The 26,674-nt window shown below is 42.2% G+C and overlaps 1 protein-coding gene across 2 annotated transcripts in view; it reads right to left on the reverse strand.

Annotated features, from left to right (window-relative positions):
- Positions 1-1,600: 1,600 nt before the first annotated feature.
- The window catches only part of ZFP82 (ZFP82 zinc finger protein), a 71,605-nt gene continuing 46,531 nt past the window's right edge, over positions 1,601-26,674 (reverse strand). For both annotated transcript variants that reach the window (XM_070398440.1, XM_070398441.1), the window contains one exon: positions 1,601-5,149. In XM_070398440.1, coding sequence (XP_070254541.1) covers positions 3,792-5,149 — 1,358 coding nt within the window. In that variant the 3' untranslated portion in view covers positions 1,601-3,791. The remainder of the gene's footprint in view (positions 5,150-26,674) is intronic.

The raw sequence follows: 26,674 nt of genomic DNA on the forward strand, positions 1-26,674 counted from the left end.
CTCATGATTTTGTGGGTCAGGAGTTTGGGCAGGGGCTCAGTTGATCAATTTTTCTGTTCTATAGAGCAATAACTGAGGTCACTCAATGGCATTCTGCTGGTGGCTGATCTGAAGGATCCAAAACTATGTCACTCAACTGTCTGGTGTCCTGGTGGGCATGTCTGGAAGACTGGGCACTTCTCCCTCTCTGTATTCTCAGGACTTCTCTATGGTATCTTCAACAGAAGTAGCCAGACTTTTTAACAGTTCAGGGTCTGAACTTAAGAGAGTATGCCAATACTAGAAAATGAAATAAAATGTACCAGTAAGTCTGGGTCCAGAAACTGGCACTTTAACTATATTCTACTGGTCAAAGTCTGATTATATTCAAGAGAAAAGGATGTAAATTCCACCTCTTGAAGGGAATATCAATGAATTTACAGTAATATTACTCTGCCAGAGTATTATATTACCACTAGAGGCCCAATGCACGGAATTCATGCAAGAGTAGGCCTTCCTTCCCCCGGCTGCTGGCACCAGCTTCCCTCTGGCACCCAGGACCCAGGCTTCCCTCCAGCCGCGGCACCTGGGCTTCCCAGCGGCTGCCGGCAGGCACCAGGGACCCTCGCTTCCCTCGCAGTCCCGGCTTCATGGGGGAGGTATCTGGAAGGACATCCAGTCTAATCAGCATATTACACTTTTATTATTATAGATTTTACAAATGAATAAATTGTAATGCAGAGCAGTTAATAGCATATTGTTCAATAAAATACAAGTAGGAAAGTGATGGGATAGAGATAAGTGTCTTTCCCACATTTGTTATATTAATAAGATCAGTTTTTAGAATGAATGTGAAGTTTATCAGGTTTGAGTAATGGTAGAATACATTAAATTACCACATTTTTATAATGTTTGTTCTGTATTGATTAAGGTATTACATATGTGTCCTTATTGCCCCATTGCCCCCTCAAACCTCCACTCATGTCCTCACCCCCCTGTTGTCTGTGTCCATTAGTTAGGCTTATATGCATGCTATAAGTCCTTTAGTGGATCTCTCCCCCTTACCCCCACCTTCCCCTACCTTCCCCCTGAGGTTTGACAGTCTGATTGATGCTTCTCTGTCTCTGGATCTGTTTTTGTTCATCAGTTTATGTTGTTCATTATATTCCATAAATGAGGGAGATCATGTGGTCCTCAGACAGGGGTGGGCTGCTTGCTCGGCTGCTGCTCCTCTGACGGGGGTGAGTCTGCTGCTCCTAGGATGGGTGGGGGAGGGGGGCACTCGCACAGCTGCTGCTCCTTGAATGGAGGCGGGCTGCTCATGTGGTTGATGCTCCTCGGACAGGGGCAGGCTGCTTGTGCTGCTGCTGCTCCTTAGACCAGGGCGGGCTGCTCGGGCAGCTGCTGCTCCTCAGACCAGGTCGAGCCACTCACACAGCTGCTGCTCCTTAGACGGGGGTGAGCTGTGCGTGAGGCTGCTGCTCCTCAGATGGGGGCGGGCCACATGAGGCTGCAGCTCCTCCATCATGGGTGGGCTGCTCATGGGGCTGCTGCTCCTTTGGGGAGGGGGGGCGCAGGCTGCTCTTTGGACCGGGGTGGGCTTCTCACAGCGGCTGCTACTTGGATGGGTGTGGGCTGCATGCACAGCTGCTGCTCCTCAGATGGGGGGGGGGGGTGGGTGGGCTGCTCGCACAGCTGTTGCTCCTTGGATGGGGACAGACCGCATGAGGCTGCTTGCGGGGCTGCTGCTCGCTTGGTCGCAGTGCCCTGGGCTAAAGTGTTGGGCTGGTCAAAGGGGAGCATGCTTTGGAACTCACAGGAGCCTGCGCCCAGGGTGGCTGGAGTTTCGGTGACTGTGGGACTGCAGTCAAGGTAGCAGGTCCCTGGCGGGGGTGGCTGTAGAGTCCCGGGTGTTATCTGAGGGCACCTTGGGTGGAGGTGAGGCTGGGCTCTTGGTCACAGCAGCTCTCCCCTTCAAAAAGGTGAGGCCTCTGAGGAAGAGCCAGCCGCTCTGGGACTGTTTGCAATGGTAGCAGAGGCTGCCTAGTTAGGTAAGACCAGTTAGCCTGCCCCCAAAGGTCCCGTGGGATCTAATTGTGCCTCAGTCACACACCCCCCCACACTCTTTTGCTCCCCCTCACTCATGCTCTCTCCCTTACTGCTGCCTTCTTACTACCTCTGTTGTTGGGTCTGGAGTGTTATTGACCCACTTGTGGATGGAGTCTCCTCTCCGAGGGTCTGGTTATGTGGTTTACTCTCTAGCTCACTCTCTAGGCCAAACAGGATAAAATTCACTTCGACAAGACACGACATAAAGGGAACAAAATACGAATGTACTCACAACACCGATAACCCCAATATAATTGACCACCAGAGAAAAGTAGGGGAGAGAAAAGAGAGCACAAATTATATTGAAAAGAGAAAAAATGGTATGAGAGAAAAGAAAAAGGAAGAAAAAGGGAAAAAAATATATATATGGGGGGGTGGGGGAGACACCAGAAAACAAATAGGTAAACCAAAACTTACAAACACCAAATTCCCAGTAAAGAGGGTGGGGGCAGAATCTTATATACAGAAAGTAAGGTTAAGAATTGGATGAATATGGGGAGGACCTCAGTTCAGTATAGAGAAAGCAGAAAGAGGATTAGTGGATAAGAAGAAAGAGAAAGAGAAGAAAATAATAATAATAATGATAATAATAATAGTAATAAATTGAAAAAGTTGATTAAAAAAGAAGATAAAAAATGAAATAAATTAGAATGATGGAAAAATAATGTGAAAAGAAATAGAAAATAAAGAAACAAATGCAAAAAGGGAAATAAAGAAAAAAGAGATAAGAATATTAAAATAAAATAAAAACAAAAAAGTGAAGTGTCGTTCCTTTGGCTGGTTTAAGATCCCACTCTTCTGTACTGTCTGTGGCTTCTCAGTTTCCTGTTGCTGGGACTGAAGGCCTCTCTTCAGGCCAGTCCCTGTGGATTCTCAGGGGCTATTCAGATTTTTTTTCCCTTTGTACCACTCAGGGTGTAGTCTCGGTGTGGCTGTATTGGTTGCCTGGAGACTGCAGGGAGGGGCTATCTCTTCAGGAGAAAATGGCTGCCCAGGTCCCGGGCTCAGGTATGACTCAGCGCCAGACTCGTGGCCACCTCTCCCGGACCCTCTCCTTTCCCCAGACTCCACAAGTCCACACCTCAGCCTCGGGTGAGTGTCCATATCCGAAAGGTCCTATGAACTACGTTCAGCAAAGAAAAGCAAAGATCACAGGAGGGGAAAGAGCTGTGCCTGTGTGAACCCCTCTCCTCCCTGCACAGTGCGGTCTGGACAGCTGTCCTGAATGCCCCCTCTGGGCTCAGTCTGTCGTGACTATGGACCCTGATCTAGAATCCCCTGCCACCAGCAGTCCTGCAGACCTCCTTTCCACAGACAGATGCTGTGCCTGACCCAAGGGACACGGACTCTGTGCCATGCGGTTTCCCTCTGACCCTCTGCGCTGGACTGTCTCGCAGTTCTCCCCAGCCCAGATTCCTGATTTTACCGTTCTCCAGTTGTCCTCTGCCCTTCCCGGCTGCGAATTGTCTCACCAGCTGTGTCTACTTCGCCAATTTGGGGTGGATGTTATTCGATTTAGTTGCTCGTTCTATCTGCTCCGGGACAAGGCTTGGGACACACTGCCATTTTCAAAGGTTTTTTCCTAAATTACCACATTTTAAAAATTCTACAAAACCACATATGCCAAGATGATTGCATGTATGAAGCAAAAGGAATTAATTACTAGACCCATAAAGGTTCTACAACACAGGACTGAGACTTTCTTATAGTTTTACATTATGAATTTTCACATGATGGGTTAGGTGTGAATGCTGTCTAAAGGCCTTCTTACATTCCTTGCACTCATAGGGTTTCTCCCCAGAATGAATTCTCAGATGTTGAATAAGTGATGAATTAAGTCTAAAGGCCTTCCTACATTCCTTACATTCAAAGGGTTTCTCCCCAGTATGAATGCTCTGATGTAAAGTAAGTTTTTGGCGCAATCTAAAGGACTTCCCACACTCCTTACACTTATAGGGTTTCTCACCAATATGAATACTCTGATGTTGTGTAAGTTGTGAGAGTAGTCTAAAGGTCTTCCCACATTCCTTACAGTCATAGGGTTTAACACCAATATGAATGCTCTGATGTGAAATAAGTTGTGAGTAACGACTAAAAGCCTTCCAACATTCTTTACATTCATAAGGTTTCTCACCTGTATGAATTCTGTGATGAAGAATAAGATGATAACCACGACTAAAGGTCTTTCCACATTCCTTACATTCATAGGGTTTCTCACCAGTATGAATTCTCTGGTGGAGTGTTAGTTGTTGTCGCACTCTAAAGGCCTTCCCACATTCCTTACATTCATAAGGTTTCTCACCAGTATGAAGTTTGTGATGTATTCTAAGGCCAGAGCCACACAAAAAGGCTTTCCCACATTCTTTACATTCATAGAGTTTGTCAGCAGTATTAAGCTTCTGATGTCGAGTAAGGTGTGCATACTGTCTAAAGGCCTTTCCACATTCTGTACATACATAGGGTTTCTCACCAGTATGAATCCTCTGATGGAGAGTAAGTTGCCCACGCACTCTGAAGGCCTTCCCACATTCTTTACAATCATACGGCTTCTGACCAGTATGAGTTTTCTGATGTACTCTAAGGTCTGAGCCAGACATGAAAGATTCTCCACATTCCTTACATTCATAGAGTTTTTCAACAATATGAAGTTTCTGATGTCGATTAAGGTGGGCAGTCTGTCTAAAGGCCATCCCACATTCCTTACATTCATAGGGCTTTTCACCAGTGTGAATTCTGTGATGAAAAGTAAGTTGTTGGCGTACTCTAAAGGCCTTCCCACATTCTTTACATTCATAGGGTTTCTCAACAAAGTGAATTCTCTGATGTGGAGTAAGAGATGTGTGTTTCTGGTAAGAGGACACTTTTTGAGATGTTATTTTCACTTGTCCAAAATATCCCTCTTGTCCTTTAAAATTTTTTTTGGATTCCCAATTATTTTTTAAAATTAGATTCTTAAGGCCATGTGTGTTAATTCTTTCCATTATCTTCCACTGGACTAACTTTATTTCATTAATGCCATTTTCTGAAGATAACCTCTTGGTTTCATACCTGGTCTCCAAATCTGAAAGAAAAAAAGAGAACAAACGTGTAGTTCCTCTTTCTGAAAGTAGTAAAATTTCTACAGCAAAAATAAATAAATAATAATAATAAAATGCCAAAGTAATGACCAATGAAATTCTAAAGCTATTACAAAATTTGAGGAGAAAAAAACATAAGGGAACACCAGAAAAAAATTGAGAATTCATGTAAGATTGGTTATTAGTTATAGGCATGCCTTGTTTTATTGCGCATCACATTATTGTACTTCACAGATACTATGTTCTTTACAAATTGGAGGCTTGTGGCAACCCTGCATTAACCAAGTCTATCAGCAACATCTTCCCAAAAGCATTTGTTCACTTCATGTCTCTGTGTTCTATTCTGGTTATTAATTCTTGCAATATTTCAAACGTTTTTTATTATATTTGTTATGATGATCTATGATAAGTGATCTTTGATGTTACTCTCCACCAGCAAAAAGATTATACATACTCAATGTTCAGATAATGGTTTACATGTTTTAGCAATAAATAATTTTTAGTTGTTATGTATGTTGTTTTTTTAAACATAATGCTATTGCACACCTAATCGACTACAGTATAGTGTACACATAACTGAATAGTCTCTAGAAAACAAAAACAAAATTGTGTAAATTTCTTTAAGGTGAATATTTGCTTTATTGCAGTGATCTGAAACCAAATCCACAATATCTCCGAGATATGCCTGTAAACATAAGTCAGTGGTTTTCAAATTGAGATGTGGATTAGAATCACTAGGGAACTTATTACAAATGCTCAGGTTTAGATACAACCTAAATCTCTTGGATCGGATTCTACAGTCCTGAGCAGTCCTATTTCAATATTCTCCATATGATTCTGATGAAGATAAAAAAAAAATTCATACTTAACTTTTTTCAACAATTTTTCTTTATTCTTAGAAGAAAATCAAACTTACTGTGGTTAAAATGCCTTTGCTTATAACACATTATCTCAGCACTGTCCTCTTCACTGCTATTTGGAGAGACCTATTGAGATCGTAGAACATGTCCCAACTTACTTTCATCTTTTAGGCTTTTCAGTTTGCTGTATCTCCCACAAATCTGATTTGGGCTTTTTACATGGTAGCTCCTTCTCATCCTAAGCCCTTCATTTAAAAGTCACTTACTTTAAGGCTAGCTCTACTGACAGTATCTAAATTGATGTTTTGGGTGGGTTGGGGTTTTTTTTGTTACATGTCTGTGTTATTATATATGTATATATATTTTATATATCTATGTTGAAATGATATAGTTATTAATTTTTCCAATTGTTATTCTGCTTATTTTCTTACCCTTAAACCTCTTTAAGGGCAAAAAACACAATCTCTACTTTACTCTCCATTAAAAAATAAATTCAGCCTTAGCGGTTTGGCTCAGTGGATAGAGTGTCAGCCTGTGGACTAAAGGGTCCTAGGTTCAATTCCGGTCAAGGGCACTTACCTCAGTGGCAGTCTCCTTCTTGGCCCCGACCCTGGTCGGGGCTTGTGCAGGAGGCAACCAATTGGCGTGTCTCTCTCACATCAGTGTTTCTCTCTGTCTCTCCCTCTCCCTTCCACTCTCCTTAAAAATCAATGGAAAAAATATCCTCGGGTGAGGATTAAAAAGATAAAATTGAAATAAATTCATAGCACATAATAGGTTTCACTCGTTTAATTCCCATATATTTCTCTGTCTCTAATCTGGCTTTAGTATATTTACTATAAGAGGCCCAGTGCATGAAATTTGTGCACTCAAGGGTCCTTCAGCCAGGCCGGCGCCCTCTTGCAGTCTGGGAGCCCTCAGGGGATGTCCGACTGATGGCTTAGGCCTGCTCCCCGTGGGTTCGGACATATTTAGCACTCGCCAGCCATGAGCCTGGCTTCTGCTGAGCAGCACTCCCACTGTGGGAGCACACTGACCACCAGGGGGCAGCTCCTGCATTGGGCGTCTACCCCTGGTGGTCAGTGCACATCATAGTGACTGGTCATTCTGCCGTTCAGTCAATTTGCATATTAGCCTTTTACTATATAGGATATCTTACCATAATGATTTAAGTATTTCCTTTATTCGTCCAAACTAGTCCAGTTAAATATATAAATGGAAAATGGTGACTGTGTACTCCTATGCATCTTATCACTGCTTATATACCCTTAACTATGCAATATTCTCTATAATGCTCATTCCTTCCTTCACATAGCTTTTGAGTTACTTTTCCTTTGTCTCCACATACAAAAATGGTATTGATGATTTATACTTACTTAATCTTCCTTTAGGCCTATTCTATTACTCATGCATTTTTACAAAGGCTCAACTCATTTTATTCTTTTATCCCCAAGCTATGGGTTACTTTTTCTTTGTCTCCACATATTAAAAAGATACTGAGGAGTTCTACTTATTTAATCTTCCCTTTAAACCTATTCAATTACTCATCCATTTTACAAATGCTCAACTGGTTTTGTTCCTTTATCCCCTTGCCCAGGTCTTCTGCTTTCCATTCCCTCAGAGGCAAGGCCATTCATGTATTTCCTAGAAATGTGTACCAATGATTTTTCAGACAGAGGTAAATGTTTATGCCTTATTGAAGTTCTCAAGAATTCCTTAACAAAAGGAAAAAAAAGGATATATGTCAGGAATACACTAATAGGGACAAAGGGTCTTGTAGTTTCTGGAGTGTAAAATACTTGCTAACAAAGGTCACATTGAATACAGATCAGCATATGCCTATCCAAGAGGAGAAAAAGCCATAGGAAAATTTAAGTACTGAATGAGTTGTGTATGAGAGAAAAAGAATGACTTTTTCAATTATGATAATACTAGAGGCACAGTGCACAAAATTTGTGCATGAAAGGGGGGTCCCTCAGCCCGGCCTTCACCCTCTCGCAATCCAGGACCCCTCAGAGAATGTCTGACTGCCAGTGTAGGCCTGATCCCACACTGGCAGTCGGACATCCCTTTTGCAATCTGGGACCATTGGCTCCTAATTGCTTGCCTACCTGCCTGCCTGATCACCCCTAACCACTCTGCCTGCCTGCCTAATCGCCCCTAACCACTCTGCCTGCCTGCCTGATCGCCCTTAACTGCTCTCCTGCCTGGTTGATTGCCCCTAACCGCCTCAGCCTCAGCCCACACACCCAGGACCCAGGCTTCCCTCCTCCAGCTGGCTGCAGGCAACTGGGACCCGGGCTTCCCTCCCTCTGGCTGGCTGCAGGCACCCAGAACCTGGGCTTCCCTCCCTCTGACTGGCCGCAGGTACCCAGGACCCGGGCTTCTCTCCCTCTGGCTGGCTGCAGGCACCCAGAACCTGGGCTTCCCTCCCTCTGGGCTGGCCGCAGGCACACTAGACCTAGGCTTCCCTCCCTCTGGCCAGCTGCAGGCACCCGGGACCCGGGCCAGCTTTGCCTGGGCTGGCCGCAGGCACCCAGGGCCCCGAGTGGCTTGGCCCAGGCCCTGACTTTGTCAGGAAGGACATCTGGAATGACATCTGGAATGACATCCAGAATGACATCTGGTCTATCTGGTCTAATTAGCATATTACCCTTTTATTAGTATAGATGGTTTATATAAAAAAGTTGAAATCATATAGACTTTTTTACTAAAACTAGAAATAACAGAATTTTAAAAAGTAAATCCACTTGAAATTTTAGAAGTCTATATTAAATAAGTCTTAGATCAACGTGGAAATAAAATCCAAAATAGTATTTTTGTATTTAAAAAACAATGGTAATAATTTCAAAAAAAACCTACAATAACTTTCTGTCTATAAATTTTAACCATAATGCATGTAAGGGAATTAAAAAACACCAATAAAAATTTTAAAACAATTTAAGATCCTCAAAAAATTAGAAAAATAATAAATGAATGCAAAGCAGAAAAGGCATTAACTGTATAAAAACAGAATTAGGGGTATAGCCTCAGAGGCCAACCCAAAAACACTGCCACCCAGAGGCTGAGCCACAAACTGACTCTTAGGTGAATACAAATTAAGGCAGTCTGGATCACAAATACGGCCTGCTTTAAAATCAGGACTGTGATTTACAACACGGAGGAACAATGTAATGCAGGGGAATTCAACACTCTCCTAAATACCTGGCAGGACTAAGGCGAACCAGGCTGAAGACTAGAAGAACCGAAAGACCATCACTACTGCAAATTTTTTTTTTCTTTTTTCGCCTTTTTACTAAGAAACCATTTTTTTTTCTTTTTCTTCTTTTTCCATCACCTGATTTTACCCTTTCAATTACTACATTTTTATTTTTAACCAGTATTATTACTGCTACCATTTTTCCATTTTTTTAAAGTGCCATTTTATTTTCTCTTTATTTTCTTTTGGGATTAGTGTTCTCCATTCTATTTTCATCATTCCTTTAGCATTAATTTTCCCTATCTCAATTTCACCTCTTTGCTAAAACTCTCTTCCTCACTTTTCCCCTTTTGGTGTCCTGTTTCTCTTACCCTATTCCTGCTTTAGATTTCCCCAATTCCATCCTTTTACCCACTGTCTAATTCCACCCTACTTATATATCCTATTTCCAATCCACTCCTCTAAATCCTTATACACCTATTCTTTATCATTCTTCACTTTCCAAACATTTTTTTCTCTTATCTTTCCATTGTTTTCTGGATTGTTGAATATATTGTTTTTTTTTTATTTGTTTGCTTGTTTTGTTTTGTGTTTTTTCTTTTTCTTTTTTAGGACTGGTTGTGAGGTTGTTTTGCTTTCTCTTTTTATTTTTTTTTCTGCTGGTTTTTTCCTTCCCTCCCCTCCCCCCTCCCCCCCCCCCCCCCCCCCCGGTTATTTTTGTGCTTCTGTTTTCCCTTGCCCCTCTTGATATTATTGGTGGTTTGTAGTTTGCATTCATCTCCAGGGATCTGTTGCTGGACTTTGTTGAGATTAGTGGCAGTTCTATTGGAGTTTACTCCTCATACAAATAGTCTCTTCCCCACTTCTACTTCATTCTCTCTTTTCGCTCTTTTTTCTTCTTTTTTTCCCCCCTCTTTTTTCCCAATTCTATTTTTGCACTCCTTTTTTGTTTGTTTTATTCTTATTTTTCTTTTCTTTTCTCTCTTTTATCTTCTTCTCTTCTTTCTTCCTTATTCCCTAATTCTCTTAATTCGGGTGGTCACCTTTATTTGGGGTTATTAATATCGTGAATATACTTGTGTTCAGTGCCTGGTACGTTGTGCCTTGTTGTGTTGTATTTTGTGCCTTTAAATCAACGCAGCAGATCCAAGCAACAGCAGCCCCCTGATCACCACAGCCTCCTGAACACCACACCCACTGTCTGAGGAACAGCAGTTGTACGTGAAGCCTCCCCCCACCAGCCAGAAGAGCCACCACAGCTGTGAACAGCACCCACCAGAGGAGCTGCTGCCAACTGGGAAGCAGCTGCTACCGCAACCGTCCGAGCAGCAACCACGACCCAAGGAGCCCCTGCCAACCAGGGAGCAGCCACTGAATGACTCAACATCTACATATGTCAGCGAGATCAAACATGGGTAGGCAAAGAAACCCCCAAAGGAAAGAAAAGGAGGACTCGCCAGAAAAGCAGCTAAGTGATACAGAGGCATGCAACATGACAGAAAAAGAATTCAGAATAAGGGTACTAGAGTGCATACACCGGATGGAGGAAAAAGTCAACAACTTATTCAAGAAGCAAGAAGAAACAGATGAAAAAATCAACAGCTTATGCAATAAGCAAGAAAAAACAGATGAAAAAATCAACAGCTTATGCAAGAAGCAAGAAGAAACAGATGAAAAAATCAACTACTTATGCAAGAAGCAAGAATAAACAGATGAAAAAATCAATAACTTATGTAAGACCCAACAAGAAATGAAGAGCGATATAGCTGCAATAAAAAACACCATTGAAAGCATCAACAGTAGACTAGGAGAAGCGGAGGACCGAATTAGTGAATTAGAAGACAAGGAAGCAAAACACACCCAAACTATACTGCAATTGGAGAAAAAAATTAAAAGGCAGGAGGAGAGGAGAGACCAAGATGGTGGCGTAGGTAAACACCGGAGACCGCTGCCGCAAACAACCATTTCAAAACTACAACTAAAAGACGGAAAGGACATCACCCAGAACCACAGGAAGGCTGGCTGAAGAGAGACTATACAACTAGAAGGAAAGAGAACAACAAACCAAGGCTCAGAGGAGGCGCAGTGTGGAAAATACAAAGGTACCGAGGTGCGCGCGAAAGCGGACTGGTGGCTGAGGGCGCGGTTGTCGTTTTCGGTAGGGAGTGAGTCTCAGACTCGGCTCCAGATCCGGGCGAGTCTCTAGGGACCCAGACTCAAACGGGAGAAGCGGGATTATCCGGCATCAGTTGGAACCTGAGGGCAGCTTTCTCTCCGAGGTTTGCAGCGGCTGCCGGGGTTCTGAGAAGCAGAGCCTCTGGGAACGGGACTGAGAGCGGCCATAACTGCTCCCTCCACCCGCCCTGTTGATCCCGCCCCGCCCAAACCCTGCGCACAGCCATTTGCCGATCGCCTCAGGCAAAGGCTGGATTAGCGCCTCCCCAGAAGACAGACGTTTTCCACACAGCTGATTCCTACAACCAGTCGGCCTGGTGGTCAAATCCCTCTAGTGTTAACTACAACAATTAAGGTTTGGCTAGAACAAGACTGCGCACAAAGACCACAAGGGGGTGCACCAAGAAAGCATAAAAGATGCGGAGACAAAAGAACATGACAGAAATGGAGGATATGGAGCTAAGAATCGCAATTTTGAGGGCTTGCTATAAACTTGAGCAGAGCCTCACGAAAACTAATGAGACCCTCGATGCTACGATAAAGAAATTAGAAAGTAAGCATACACGGACTGAAATAAAGAATATTATACCAAATAGCAGACCAGAGGAGAACAAGAATCAAACCAAAGATTCGACAAAAAACACCCAACTGGAAAAGCAAAATGAAAAAAGAATCCGAAAGTGTGAAGATAGTGTAAGGAACCTCTGGGACAGCTTCAAGCGCACTAATATCAGAATAATAGGGGTGCCAGAAGATGAGAGACAGCAAGATATTGAAAACCTATTTGAAGAAATAATGGCAGAAAACTTCCCCCACCTGGTGAAAGAAATGGACTTACAGGTCCAAGAAGCGAAGAGAAACCCAAACAAAAGGAATCCAAAGAGGACCACACCAAGACACATCATCATTAAAATGCCAAGAGCAAAAGACAAAGAGAGAATCTTAAAAGCAGCAAGAGAAAAAGACTCAATTACCTACAAGGGAATACCCATACGACTGTCAGCTGATTTCTCAACAGAAACTTTGCAGGCCAGAAGGGAATGGCAAGAAATATTCAAAGTACTGAATACCAAGAACCTACAACCAAGATTACTTTATCCAGCAAAGCTATCATTCAGAATTGAAGGTCAGATAAAGAGCTTCACAGATAAGGAAAAGCTAAAGGACTTCATCACCACTAAACCAGTATTATACGAAATGCTGAAAGGTTTCCTTTAAGAAGAGGAAGAAGAAAAAGGTAAAGATACAAATTGTGAACAACAAACATGCATCTATCCACAAGTGAATCTAAGAATCAAGTGAATAAATAATCTGATGTACAGAATGAACTGGTGATTACAATGAATCAGGGACATAGAAGGGGAATGGACTGACTATTCTTGTGGGGGGGGGAAGGGGAATGGGAGATGCGGGAAGAGAATGGACAAAAATCGTGCACCTATGGATGAGGACAGTGGGTGGGGAGTGAGGGCGGAGGGTGGGGCGGGAACTGGGAGAAGGGGAGTTATGGGAAAAAAAGAGGAACAAATGTAATCAGAACAATAAAGATTTAATTTAAAAAAAAAAAAGAAGAAAAAAAAAGACAGGAGGAGAGCCTAAGGGAGCTTTGGGACAACATGAAGCGAAATAACATACGAATAATAGGGGTGCCAGAACAACAGAAAGAGGAACAAGGATTAGAAAACCTACTCGAAGAAATAATATCAGAAAACGTCTCTGAGGTGGGGAAGAAAAAAGTCACACAAGCACAGATAGTCCCAAACAAGGTGAACCCGAAAAGACCCACACCAAGACACATCATAATTACCATGGCAAGTGTTCAGGAAAAAGAGAGAATCTTACAGGCTGCAAGAGAGAGACAGAAAGTTACATACAAGGGGTCTCCCATTAGACTATCAAATGATTTCTCAACAGAAACACATCAGGCCAGAAAAGAATGGATGGAAATTTACAAAGTGATGCAAAGCAAAGGACTGAACCCAAGAATACTCTATCCAGCAAGGCTATCATTCAAATTTGAAGGGGAAATAAGAAGCTTCACAGACACAAAAAAGTCTAAGGGAGTTTATCACCACCAAGCCAGCAATGCAAGAAATGCTAAAGGGACTGGTGTAAAAAGAAGAAATAAAAAGCTCAGACAGAAAACAGCCACACACAAAAAAAGAAATGGCTACAAACAAGTACCTTTCAATAATAACTTTAAATGTAAACGGACTAAATGCTCCAACCAAAAGACATCGAGTGGCTGAATGGATAAAAACACATGACCTATACATTTGCTGTCTACAAGAGACCCACCTCATTAGAAGGGACTCACACACAGACTGAAAGTGAAGGGATGGAAAAATATCTTCCAGGCAAATGGAAAGGAAAAGAAAGCTGGGGTAGCAATACTTATATCGGACCAAATAGACCTCAAAGTGAAGGCCATAACCAGAGATAAGGAAGACCACTTCATAATACTAAAGGGATCAATACAACAAGAAGATATAACCCTGATAAACATTTATGCACCCAATGCAGGAGCATCCAAATACATAAAAAAACTCCTGGAAGATATCAAAGGAGACATTGACAACAATACAATCATAGTAGGGGACTTTAATACACCACTGACATCTCTGGATAAATCCTCTAGACAAACAATCAGCAAAGAAACAGCAACCCTAAATGACTCACTTGATCAGATGGACTTAATCGACATCTTCAGAACACTTCACCCCAAAGCCACTCAAGGGCTCACAAGACATATTCAAAAACAGACCACATATTGGGTCACAAAGTCTCCCCAAATTCAAGAAGACTGAAATCATACCAAGCATCTTCTCAGATCACGATGGCATAATATTAGAAATGAGCTACAAAAAAAACAACCCAAAATACTCAAACACTTGGAAGCTGAATAGCATGTTATTAAATATTGATTGGGTTACCAATGAGATCAAAGAAGAAATTAAAAACATCCTGGAAACTAATGACAATGAAAACACAACAATCCAAAACCTATGGACGCAATGAAAGCAGTCCTCAGAGGGAAGTTTATAGCTCTACAGGCCTATCTCAAAAAGCAAGAAAAAATGGTGGTAAATCATCTAACTCTACGACTCAAAGAATTAGAAAGAGAGCAACAAGAAAACCCCAGAGTGAGCAGAAGGAAGGAGATAATAAAGATTAGAGCAGAAATAAATGACATAGAGACCAAAAAGATAATACAGAAAATCAATGAAACCAAGAGCTGGTTCTTTGAAAGGATAAACAAGATTGACAAACCTCTAGCCAGGCTCACCAAGAAGCAAAGAGAGAGGACCCAAATAAACAAAATCAGAAACGACAGAGGCGAAATCACAACAGACCCCACAGAAATACAAATGATTGTTAAAAATACTATGGACAGCTCTACTCCAACAAACTAGACAACCTGGAGGAAATGGACAAATTCCTAGAAAAATACAACATTCCAAAACTCAATCAGGAAGAATCTAAAAATCTCAACAGGCCAATAACTATGGAAGAAATTGAAGCAGTCATCAAAAAGCTTCCAGCAAACAAGAGCCCAGGACCAGACGGCTTCACAGGGGAGTCTTACCAAACATTCAAGGAAGAACTAAAACCTACCCTCCTCAGACTACTACAAAAAATTCAAGAGGAAGGAACACTTCCAAGCTCATTCTATTGAAGCCAGCATCACCCTAATACCAAAACCAGGTAAAGACAACACAATGAAAGAGAATTACAGGCCAATATCCCTCATGAACATAGATGCCAAAATCCTCAACAAAATCTTAGCAAATCGGATCCAGCAGTACATCAGAAAGATCATACACCATGACCAAGTAGGATTTATCCCAGGGATGCAAGGATGGTACAACATCTGTAAATCAATACACGTGATACATCACATAAACAAATTGAAAGAACAAAACCACATGGTCATATCAATTGATGCAGAAAAAGCATTTGACAAAATCCAACACCCATTTTTGATAAAAACTCTCAGCATGGTGGGAGTAGAAGGATCATACCTCAACATAATAAAAGCCATATATGACAGGCCCACAACCAACATCATACTCAATGGACAAAAACTAACACCATTTCCCCTAAGAACAGGAACAAGACAAGGATGCCCACTCTCACCACTCCTGTTCAACATAGTCCTGGAAGTATTAGCCATTGCAATTAGGCAAGAAGAAGAAATAAAAGGCATCCAAATTGGAAAAGAGGAAGTAAAACTGTCCTTATTTGCAGACGACATGATATTATACATACAAAACCCTAGAGACTCCGTCAAAGAACTACTAGACTTAACACATGAATTTGGCAAAGTAGCAGGATACAAAATTAATGCCATGAAATCTGAGGCATTTCTATACACCAATAGTAAACTTTCAGAAAGAGAGATTATAAAAACAATCCCATTTACCATCGAACCAAAAAAATTAAGCTACCTAGGAATAAGCTTAACTAAAGAGGTAAAAGACCTCTACTCAGAAAACTACAGGACGTTGAAAAAAGAGATAGAGGAAGACATAAACAGATGGAAGAACATACCGTGTTCATGGATTGGTAGAATCAACATCATTAAAATGTCCATACTACTCAAAGCAATTTATAAATTCAACGCACTTCCCATTAAAATACCAACGGCATACTTCACAGATCTAGAACAAACTCTCCAAAAATTCATCTGGAATAAAAAAAGACCCTGAATAGCTGCAGCGATCCTGAGAAAGAACAAAGTAGGTGGGATCTCAATACCAGATATCAAGCCGTATTACAAAGCCACTGTTCTCAAAACTGCCTGGTACTGGCACAAGAACAGGCATATAGATCAATGGAATAGAATAGAGAACCCAGAAATCGGCCCGAACCAATATGCTCAATTAATATTTGACAAAGGAGGAAAGAACATACAATGGAGCCAAGATAGTCTCTTCAATAAATGGTGTTGGGAAAATTGGACAGATATATGCAAGAAAATGAAACTAGACCACCAACTTACACCATACACAAAAATAAACTCAAAATGGATAAAGGACTTAAGTGTACGACAGGAAACCATAAAAATTCTAGAAGAATCCAAAGGCAAAAAAATCTCAGACATATTCCGAAGCAATGTCTTCACTGATACAGCTCCTAGGGCACTTGAAACTAAAGAGAAAATGAACAAATGGGACTACATCAAAATAAAAAGCTTCTGCACAGCAAAAGAAACCATCAACAAAACAACAAGAAATCCACTGCGTGGGAAAACATATTTGCCAACGTCATATCTGATAAGGGCCTAATCTCCAAAATTTATAGGGAACTCTTACAACTTAACAAAAAGAAGATAAACAATCCAATCAAAAAATGGGCAAAGGACCTAAATAGACACCTTTCAAAAGAGGACATTCAGAAAGCCAACAGACATATGAAAACATGCTCAAAGTCACTAATCATCCGAGAGATGCAAATCAAAACAACAATGAGGTACCATCTCACACCTGTCAGAATGGCTATCATCAACAAATCCACAAACAACAAGTGCTGGAGAGGATGTGGAGAAAAAGGAACACTTGTGCACTGCTGGTGGGAATGCAGACTGGTGCAGCCACTATGGAAGACAGTATGGAGTTTCCTCAAAAAACTGGAAATGGAACTCCCATTTGACCCTGTGATCCCACTTCTAGGAATATATCCCAAGAAACCAGAAACACCAATCAGAAAGGATATATGCACCCATATGTTCATAGCAGCACAATTCACCATAGCTAAGATCTGGAAACAGCCTAAGTGCCCATCAGTAGATGGATGGATTAGAAAACTGTGGTACATCTACACGATGGAATACTATGCTGCTGTAAAAAAGGAACTCTTACCATTTGCAACGGCATGGATGGAGCTGGAGAGCATTATGCTAAGTGAAATAAGCCAGTCAATGAAGGAAAAATACCACATGATCTCACTCATTCATGTATAATAGAGACCATTATAAACTTTTGAACAATAATAGATACAGAGGCAGAGCTGCCTCACACAGATTTTCAAACTGCAGTGGGAAGGCCGGGAAGGGTTGGGGTGCAGGAGGGAGGGGGGTAAGATATCAACCGAAGGACTTGTATGCATGCATATGAGCATAACCAATGGACTTAAGACACTGGAGGGTAGGGGAAGCCGGGGTATTGTCAAGGGCGGGGGGAAAAAAGGACACATATGTAATACCCTTTGTAATGCTTTAAGCAATAAAAAATAAAAATAAAAAAAATAATAAATAAATAAATAAAAACAGAATTAGGTTAAAAAAAGAAAAAAAACTAATATATAAAGCAAAAACAAATCAGAAAATAAGATAAACCATTAGTTCATATAATGAAAACAGAAAGAAAGCACAGGCACTGAAATAAGAAATATTTAAAATATTCATGAATATAGACAGAGGATATTTGAAAAAGGGGTTATCTCACCAATAAATTTTTAAACATAGCTAAAATAATATTTCTAAAGAAATATAATTTACCAAACTGAACACAGAAGAGATACAGATTAATTTCCATAGAGCATAGAACAATGATGGCGAACCTATGACACGCTTGTCAAAGGTGACACGTGAACTAATTTTTTTGGTTGATTTTTGTTAAATGGCATTTAAATATATAAAATAAATATCAAAAATATAAGTCTTTGTTTTACTATGGTTGCAAATATCAAAAAAATTCTATATGTGACACGGCACCAGAGTTAAGTTAGGGTTTTTCAAAATGCTGACATGCCGAGCTCAAAAGGTTCACCATCACTGGCATAGAATATGGTCAGACTTACCATGTCCTCTTCCTAGGAAAGCAGCATTAAAAAGGTTACTAAAGCCTTAAAAAATAGGTCATCCAAATTCTACTTATGAGAATTAAGAAAGAAAAGGACTTCTAAACTATTTTCATGAAGGGATACTACACTAAATAAAGACTATTCATGAAAAGGAAACTACATTCCAACTTTCTGAAAACTAATATAAAAATTCTAAACATTTAATAAAAGAGCACACTGAAAGACCCAGTGTTGTTTATTTAAAGAATGTTAAAGTGGTCTTATATGGGGAAAGCTGTTAAGATAATTCCACATACCAATAGAGCTGATGAAGAAAAAAGATCACATAATCTATCCCAAAGATGCTGAAAAGGTGATTAAATAAAGAACTACTACTGATTTTTTTTATTTAAAAAGCTCAATAAAACAGGAATGATTACTTAGCTAAAATAATATATATAGTCTTAACTAGAAGGCAGCTTAAAAAATTATTAGTCAACATACTTACTATCCGGAAAAAATTAGAGGTAAAAGAATTTAGGAGGTAAGATGGTGGCAGAGAACACTTGTTGGAAAACCAAGATGGTGGTGTAGGTAAACGCCTATACTCACTCACCTCCCATAACCACACCAAAATGACAACTAAAATACAGAACCACCATCATTCAAAACTGCCTGAAATTTGGCTGAATGGAAGTCCTACAACTACAGAAGTAAAGAAGAAAGCACATTGAGACTGATAGGAGGGGCGGAGGTGTGGAACAGATTGGTTCGACTCCCACCTGTGGTGTTTTTCTGAATCCAGAGGGTTATCACCAAGGCTTCCCATGAGAAGCAGGGGGTACTAGCCACACACCAAACCCCCCAGCTCAGGGTTCCAGAGCTTGGAAGAGAAGTCCCCGTAACTTCAACCTGTAAAAACCAGCAGGGATTGTGGCTGAATGACATGGAGGCTGCTGGAGTCCCAGGTGTTCCTCTTACAGGGCCCATGCACAAACTTACATGGTCTTGTTACATTTGAGCTTCAGCACCGAGCGAAAGCTTTGGGGGAATCCAGGGACATACGAGGAGGAACTGGACTGTCTGGCATCAGGGCAAGAACACAGAGGGTGGCTTTCTCCCAGACAGGGGTCCTTTGTCACAGAGCTGACTGGCAGCCATATCTAGTTTCCAACAGTGTGGCCCACACTGTTTGCTCTGCCCTGGTGATTCCCTGAGACTCCACCCCATCCAACTTGCAGCCCCATCCAAGTTGTTTGAAGCTGCTTTTCCATATGAATGGACTGTCTTGGCTCAGAATTCAGACGTTGCTAAAATCTCTTAAACAAGCAATAGCTGGAAACCTATCAATTAAAGGCCCAAGACTTGGCATTAGCACCAGCCTATCTTGCTTCATAGCTGGGCCTCGTCTGGGCATTTCCTAGCCCAATACAAGTAGCAGCCATCTGAAGATCTCTGTGTAGCTCCTGTCAGATGGTCCCAGGCAGTGGCTGACTTTGTACGTCCCTGGAGGCCCCAGAGCCAGTATACCTGGTGGACAAATCATATCAGATTACAACTCTATGCATCCACAAGTGACACACTCAAGGGGCAGACTCAGCACCAAAGCCCTACTAAAGCAAGTCTTGCTCCATAGGGGTGTCTCCTGCACAGCAGCTTTTCCACTGTTAACAGCTGGACCTTACAGCCAATTGGCCTGGAGGTCAACTCTTTCCAGTGACACCAACAGCTCAACTAACAGCTCAACTACAAGAAGACTATGCACACAGCCCACACAGGGGAGCACCTAGAGTGCCCAGCTCAGGTGACTGAAAGACTGAGCCACTGGGCCTACAGGACACCTACAGGCTACTCTACCAATTCCAGGAGACATAACATTTCTACCTAATACATAGAAACAAACACAGAGAAGCAGCCAAAATGTAGAAACAAAGAAATACTAGTATGTTACTAATGAGAAAATGGAAACAAGCAAACTAGTGGATACAGAGTTCAAAACAATGGTTATTAGGTTACTCAAAGATCTTAATGAGACCTTCAAGGGAATTAATGAAAGCATTAAGGGACTTAGTGAAACTTTCAAGGATCTTAGTGAGAAAATCAAAGACACGAAAAAGGACCAGTCAGAAATTAAGCATATACTAACTGAAAAAAAGAATAATTTACATAATTCAAGAGATTCAATCAGCAATTTGGAATATGAGGCAGCAAAAAACACCCAATCAGAAGAGCAAAAAAGAAGAATAATCCAGCCCTCACTGGTTTGGCTCAGTGGATAGAGCTTCGGCCTGCGGACTGAAGGGTCCCGGGTTTGATTCTGGTCAAGGGCATGTACCTTGGTTGTGGGCACATCCCCAGTAGGGGGTGTGCAGGAGGCGGCTGATCGATGTTTCTCTCTCATCGATGTTTCTAACTCTCTATCCCTCTCCCTTCCTCTCTGTAAAAAGTCAATAAAATAAAAAAATAAAATAAAAAGAATCCAAAGATATGAATATAGTGTAAGGAGCCTCTGGTACAACTTCAAGTGTACCAACATTTGAATTATGGGGATGTCAGAGAACAGAGTCTCAAACAATAGGAATCCAAAGAGGCCCACACCAAAACATATCATAATTAAAATGCCAAGGGTTAAAGATAAAGAGAAAATCTTAAAAGCAGCAAGAGAAAAGCAGTTACCTAGAAGGGAGTGCTCATACAACTGTCAGCTGATTTCTCAACAGAAATTTTGCCGGCCATAAGGAAATGGCAAGAAATACTCAAAGTGATGAATAGGAAGGACCTACAACCAAGATTACTTTACCCAAAGCTATCCTTTAGAACAGCGGTCTCCAACCTTTCGGACCTCATGGACCATCAGTGGTCTGCAGACCACTGGTTGGCAACTGCTGCTCCAAAGGTTTCCTTAAACCAGCGGTCCCCAACCTTTCGGACTGGTTGGTGGCCGCTGCTTTAGAATATGGTCAGATAAAGAGCTTCCCAGACAAGAAAAACCTAAAGGAGTTCATTATCACCAAACCAGTATTACATAAAATGTTCACAGGTACTCTTTAAGAAAAGGAAGAAGAAGAAAAAGATTAAAAAATTATGAACAATAAAATGGCAATAAATACATATCTATCAATAATGGAATCTAAAAATCAAAAAAATGAACAAGAAATATAATGAACAAAATAAACTGATGAATAACATAGAATCAGAGGCATGGAAATATGAAAAGAGTGACAACTCTAAAGAGAAGGAGAGAAAAAGAGAGAGAGAGAGAGAGAGAGAGAGAGAGAGAGAGAGAGAGAAGGAGGGTTCGGGGCTGGAAAAGATTAACCAAAGATCTTATATGCATATGTGTATTACCTATAGACACAGACAATAGGGTGGTGAAGGTCTGGGGCAGGGCAGGAACTGGGTGGAGGGGGGCAATCGGGGAGAAAAAGCAGGACATCTGTAATACTCTCAACAATAAAGATTTAATTTTTTTACATGCAAAAATAAATAAATACTTGTTAAAACAAAAAGCTAACAACAAAAATGGTGGCAGAATACGTGGAATCTACATTCACCACCTCTTAGGACCAAACTGGATTCACAACTAAACTATAGAATCAACTGAATGAATAACCAACTGAGGAGTAGCTGAATAGAATTCTTATAACCAGGGACTTATAGGAGAAGCCAAATTGATACTGGTAGAAAGGGCAAAGATGCAAAAGGGCTGGCCCTGCTTTCACAGGCAACAACTGAGATTCTAGAGCAGTGGTTCTCAACCTGTGGGTCGCGACCCCTTTGGCAGTCGAATGAGGCTTTCACAGGGGTCGCTTAAGACCATCCTGCGTATCAGATATTTACATTACAATTCATAACAGTAGCAACATTAAAGTTATGAAGTAGCAATGAAAATAATTCTATGGTTGGGTCACAACATGAGGAACTGTATTTAAAGGGCCAGAAGGTTGAGAACCACTGTTCTAGAGGGATATCTCAGCTACAAAGGTTCCCCCTGAAAAGTGTGGGATCTGAACCCTACAGCAGGCTCCTCAGCCCACAGCAACAGAGCTGGGAAGAAGCAACCACATACCATTTGGCTGTAAAATTCAGCAGGGATTCAGTCACTAGAAAGAGATAAGAGTCTGCTAGAAACATAGATGCCCTCTTAAAGGGCCAAAACACAAAATCTTGTTCAGAGCTACTCACTCTGGGCTCCAGTGGGAAACGGGCAGAACAAATGAGAGTTGTGTGAAAAGAGACAGGTTTGTAGCTCTAGAAAGAGAGGTGAAGGGACAGACACCAGGGACCCTATGCTGAGTCTCTCTCCCACACCGCAGATGACATCTTTTGGGGTAGAGCACTCTTCTCCTTATGGCATCAGCCTAGAGGGGGGGTGGGCAACCTTTTAGTGAGTGCGTGCCAAAACCAGCAAAATCTCTGACTCAAATTCTTCTGCGTCCCAACCCTAATTTTTTGAGAACATGTTACGCCTACTTGATATCTCTTAAGGTGTACATATGTGAAGAACCTTGAAGAAATAATAAAATTCATTCAAGCGACAAAAACCCAGTATATGATGATGGAAAATACATTTATTTTTTAATGTATACATGTACAATGATAGTCCAACAGAAAACTTTATGATTCCGTTTGATATTATCAGTGGGACTTTTGCTGCTGCATCACTGATGACAGAGATCTTATATCGGGTTTATATTTCGTGACCTTCAGAGATATGCACGAGCTACTACTTTCATCCGTCAGGCGACTCCTATTACGAGACTTAACAAAATTCATCACTGAGAACAAAGATTCACAATTGTAAATGGAAGATTATAAGAGAGGGTTTCACATGCCAGCAAAAGTTACTGGCGTGCCATGTTTGGCACGCGTGCCAGGGGTTGCCCACCCTTGGCCTAGAGGAATACAGAAGGTAGCCCCACTACCTTCTGAATTCCTTGTCATCCCATCCTACAAAGCTCACACCCTGCTGAGAAGTCAGCTTACTGGGCAGGGATACAGAGGTCTGGGCAGACTAAAAAGGTGTCAGTGACTGAGTTGTGTGGTTCTGGTGAAGGGGCTACTCCACAAAACGCTCACCTCCTATATTTCCTTAAAGCTGACTGGTGCTCCCCCTCAAAGGAGTTTCACTAGTCCCAGCCTCACAACACCTGGTGACCCCACACTGTTGAACCCAGGCTCACTGCAAAATCTATAACACACCAAGTGGTATGGCTCTAGGATGGGGAACATTATTCCTTTACATGCCCAACTGGTGTAGAACTTCCCCTCACACAGCCAAATCTTAATCTATTTGGGCCTGATAAACTCTACTGGCCTCATTCTGATAACCCACCCCACAGCAAAGGTCTGTAAGCACCAGCTGGTGGCAGCTAGACTTAGTATAACCTGGGAGTTTTGCTGAGAAGGACTCAGACCCAGCACAGAACCAAGTCTGAATCTGTATCAATTTGGTGAACAACACTCACCTCTACCTGGTGACTCCTAAGAACTTTTCTCTTGCAACTTGAGTACCACCAGAGGCTTTTCAGTGACTGAGTCTAAAGGCAGCCAGCTGGTAGATGTGGATCTTGGGATTCTTGGACATTTTGCTGACCTGCTCCAAGACTCAATGCAAGTGGAAGTGGCCTTAGTGCAAATCTTGGTCCTTCCCATGCACACGCAGGCCCAACAAAGGGAGCCACAAACTGTGAATCACTTTGTAGCTCCATAAAGGTGTCCAAGGTGAGTCACTGGCAGAACCAACATGTACCCATTGGCCAACTTCAGAAACAGAGCAGAATCCAATTAGTTTCAAAAGTGGCATATCTTGCCCTAGCCGGCTTGGCTCAGTGGATAAAGCGTCAGCCTGCGGACTGAAGGGTCCCAGGTCTGATTCTGGTCAAGGGCACATGCCTGGGTTGTGGGCTCGTTCCCCAGTAGGGGGTGTGCAGGAGGCATTCAATCAATGATTCTCTCTCATCGTTGATGTTTCTATCTCTTTCTCCTTCTCCCTTCCTCTCTGAAATCAATAAAAAAAATATTAAAAAATAAATAAAAATAAATTTTAAAAAGTGGCATAACCGAAGAAAGATCTCAACAGGCATCAGACCCAGCTGAGGCAAATTCCACTTCATGTAGTCAGCACCTTCACAGAAGCTCATACACTGTGGCTGAAGCCAATCATCACAGACCACCTAAGAACTAACCTTACACACAAATGGGCCAATAGCTATCAAGACTCAATTACTATCAGTTCCCTCAGCCTCCACCACCACTGCCCCTTGGCAGGCAGTCCTTCAAGGGAGGAAGCAAGGTGGTGGGCAGCTGGGTGGGTAGCTGATGGGGTGGCCAGTGTTCCTGTGCACTCAGCTGAGGCAGCTGTGGCTCCATGGGGTCAGCTTAAGGCACCCTTGTGATCCAAGGGCACTTCCACTGCTGTACCAAGAGGATACCCATCTTCTGCTGGACTTGGAATTCCTGGAGAACTGCTTTGTGAAAAGCTGACAATAATTTCTTTAAATCCCATCTCTTGGAGAGACCAAGATGGCGGCATAGGTAAACACCTGAAATTGCTACATCACACAACCACTTCAAAAATACAACTAAAAGACAAAACGGACATCATCCAGAACTACAGGAAGGCTGGCTGAGTGGAAATTCTACAACTACAAGGAAAGAGAAAAGCACACTGAGATTCAGAGGAGGTGCGGAAGTAAAGTGCAGAGGTAAGGAGGCGCACCCGAAAAGGGCTGGCAACTGAGGACGCGGCTGTCTTTTTCAATCGGGAGGGAGTCTCAAGCTCCCGACTGCTCTGAACTCCAGTTCCGGGCAAGTCTCTGGGGACCCAGACTCATATGGGGAGAAACTGGACTGTCTGGCAGCGGGCGGAACTCGAGGGCAGCTTTCTCTCAAAGGTGCTTGCAGTGATTACTGCTACCGCCGGACACTGAGACCAGAGGCCTCTTAGGGCAGGGCTGAGGATCAGCCATAGCTGTTTGCTTCGCCCTGTTGATTCCCTGAGACCCTGACCCACCCAAGCTGTGCACAGAGGCTTTTGCATATGAATGGTCTGGCCCTCTGCAATCTAAAATTACCTAACTAACTGCAGCTGGGTCAGAGAGACCCAGAACTTCCAAAAGAAGGCCCAAGGCCCCACAGCAGCTTGCATTGCTTCACAGCTGGGCCTCATCTGGGCACCTCCAAATCCCAAACAAAGAAGAGGAATCTGCAGATCTCTCCATAGCTCCTGCTGGGTAGCCTCAGGAAGAGGCTAAATTAGTACCTCCTTAGAGATCCAAGAGCCAGTGTACCCAATGGTCAGAGTGGGACCATCCAGATTTCAACTCCTCAGATCCATAAGGGACACACTCAGGGGGCAGACTCAGTGAGCACCAAAGCCCCACTGAAGCAAGTCTTGCCCCAGAAGGGTGTCTCCAGCACAGAAGTTCTCCCACCATAGACACAGCTGATTCTCACAGCCAATTGGCCTGGAGGTCAATTCCTCCCAGTGATACCTACAACAATCAAGGCTTAACAACAACAAGACTGTGCACAAAGCCCACAAAGGGGTGCATCAAGAGTGTCCACCTCAGGTAATTGGAGAGGCTGAGCCACTGGGCCCTATAGGACACCTAGCACACAAAGCCACTCTATTAACACAGGGAAGCAGCCAAAATGCAGAGACAAAGAAACAGGTCACAAATGACAGAAATGGAGGAAAGCAAACTACTAGATACAGAGTTCAAAACCACGGTTATAAGGTTTTTCAAGAATTTTCTAGAAACTGCCAATAAATTTAGTGAGATCCTTGATAAATCTAGTGAGACCCTCGAGAATATGAAAAAGGACCAACTAGAAATTAAGCATACACTGACTGAAATAAAGAATATAATACAGAGATCCAACAGCAGACTAGAGGATCACAAGAATCAAGTCAAAGATCTGAAACACGGAGAAGCAAAAAACACCCAACTGGCCAAAACCGGTTTGGCTCGGTGGATAGAGCGTCGGCCTGCGGACTGAAGGGTCCCAGGTTCGATACCGGTCAAGGGCATATACCTTCGTTGCAGGCACATCCCCAGTAGGAGGTGTGCAGGAGGCAGCTGGTCGATGTTTCTCTCTCATCGATGTTTCTAACTCTCTATTCCTCTCCCTTCCTCTCTGTAAAAAATCAATAAAAATATATTTAAAAAAAAAAAAAAAAACACCCAACTGGAAAAACAAAAAGAAAAAAGAATCCAAAAATATGAAGATAGTGTAAGGAGCCTCTGGGACAACTTCAAGTGTACCAACATCCAAATTATTGGGGTGCCAGAAAAAGAGAGAGCAAGATATTGAAAACCTATTTGAAGAAATAATGACAGAAAACTAACCCTACCTGGTGAGAGAAATAGACTTACAAGTCCAGGAAGCGCAGAGAACCCCAAACAAAAGGAATCCAAGAGGACCACACCAAGACACATCATAATTAAAATGCCAAGAGCAAAAGGCAAAGAGAAAATCTTAAAAGC

Source organism: Myotis yumanensis, unplaced genomic scaffold (genome assembly GCF_028538775.1).
Source record: "Myotis yumanensis isolate MYYU_CA2020_CCGP unplaced genomic scaffold, mMyoYum1.0.hap1 SCAF_18, whole genome shotgun sequence".
In the NCBI taxonomy this organism is placed as follows: Eukaryota; Metazoa; Chordata; class Mammalia; order Chiroptera; family Vespertilionidae; genus Myotis; species Myotis yumanensis.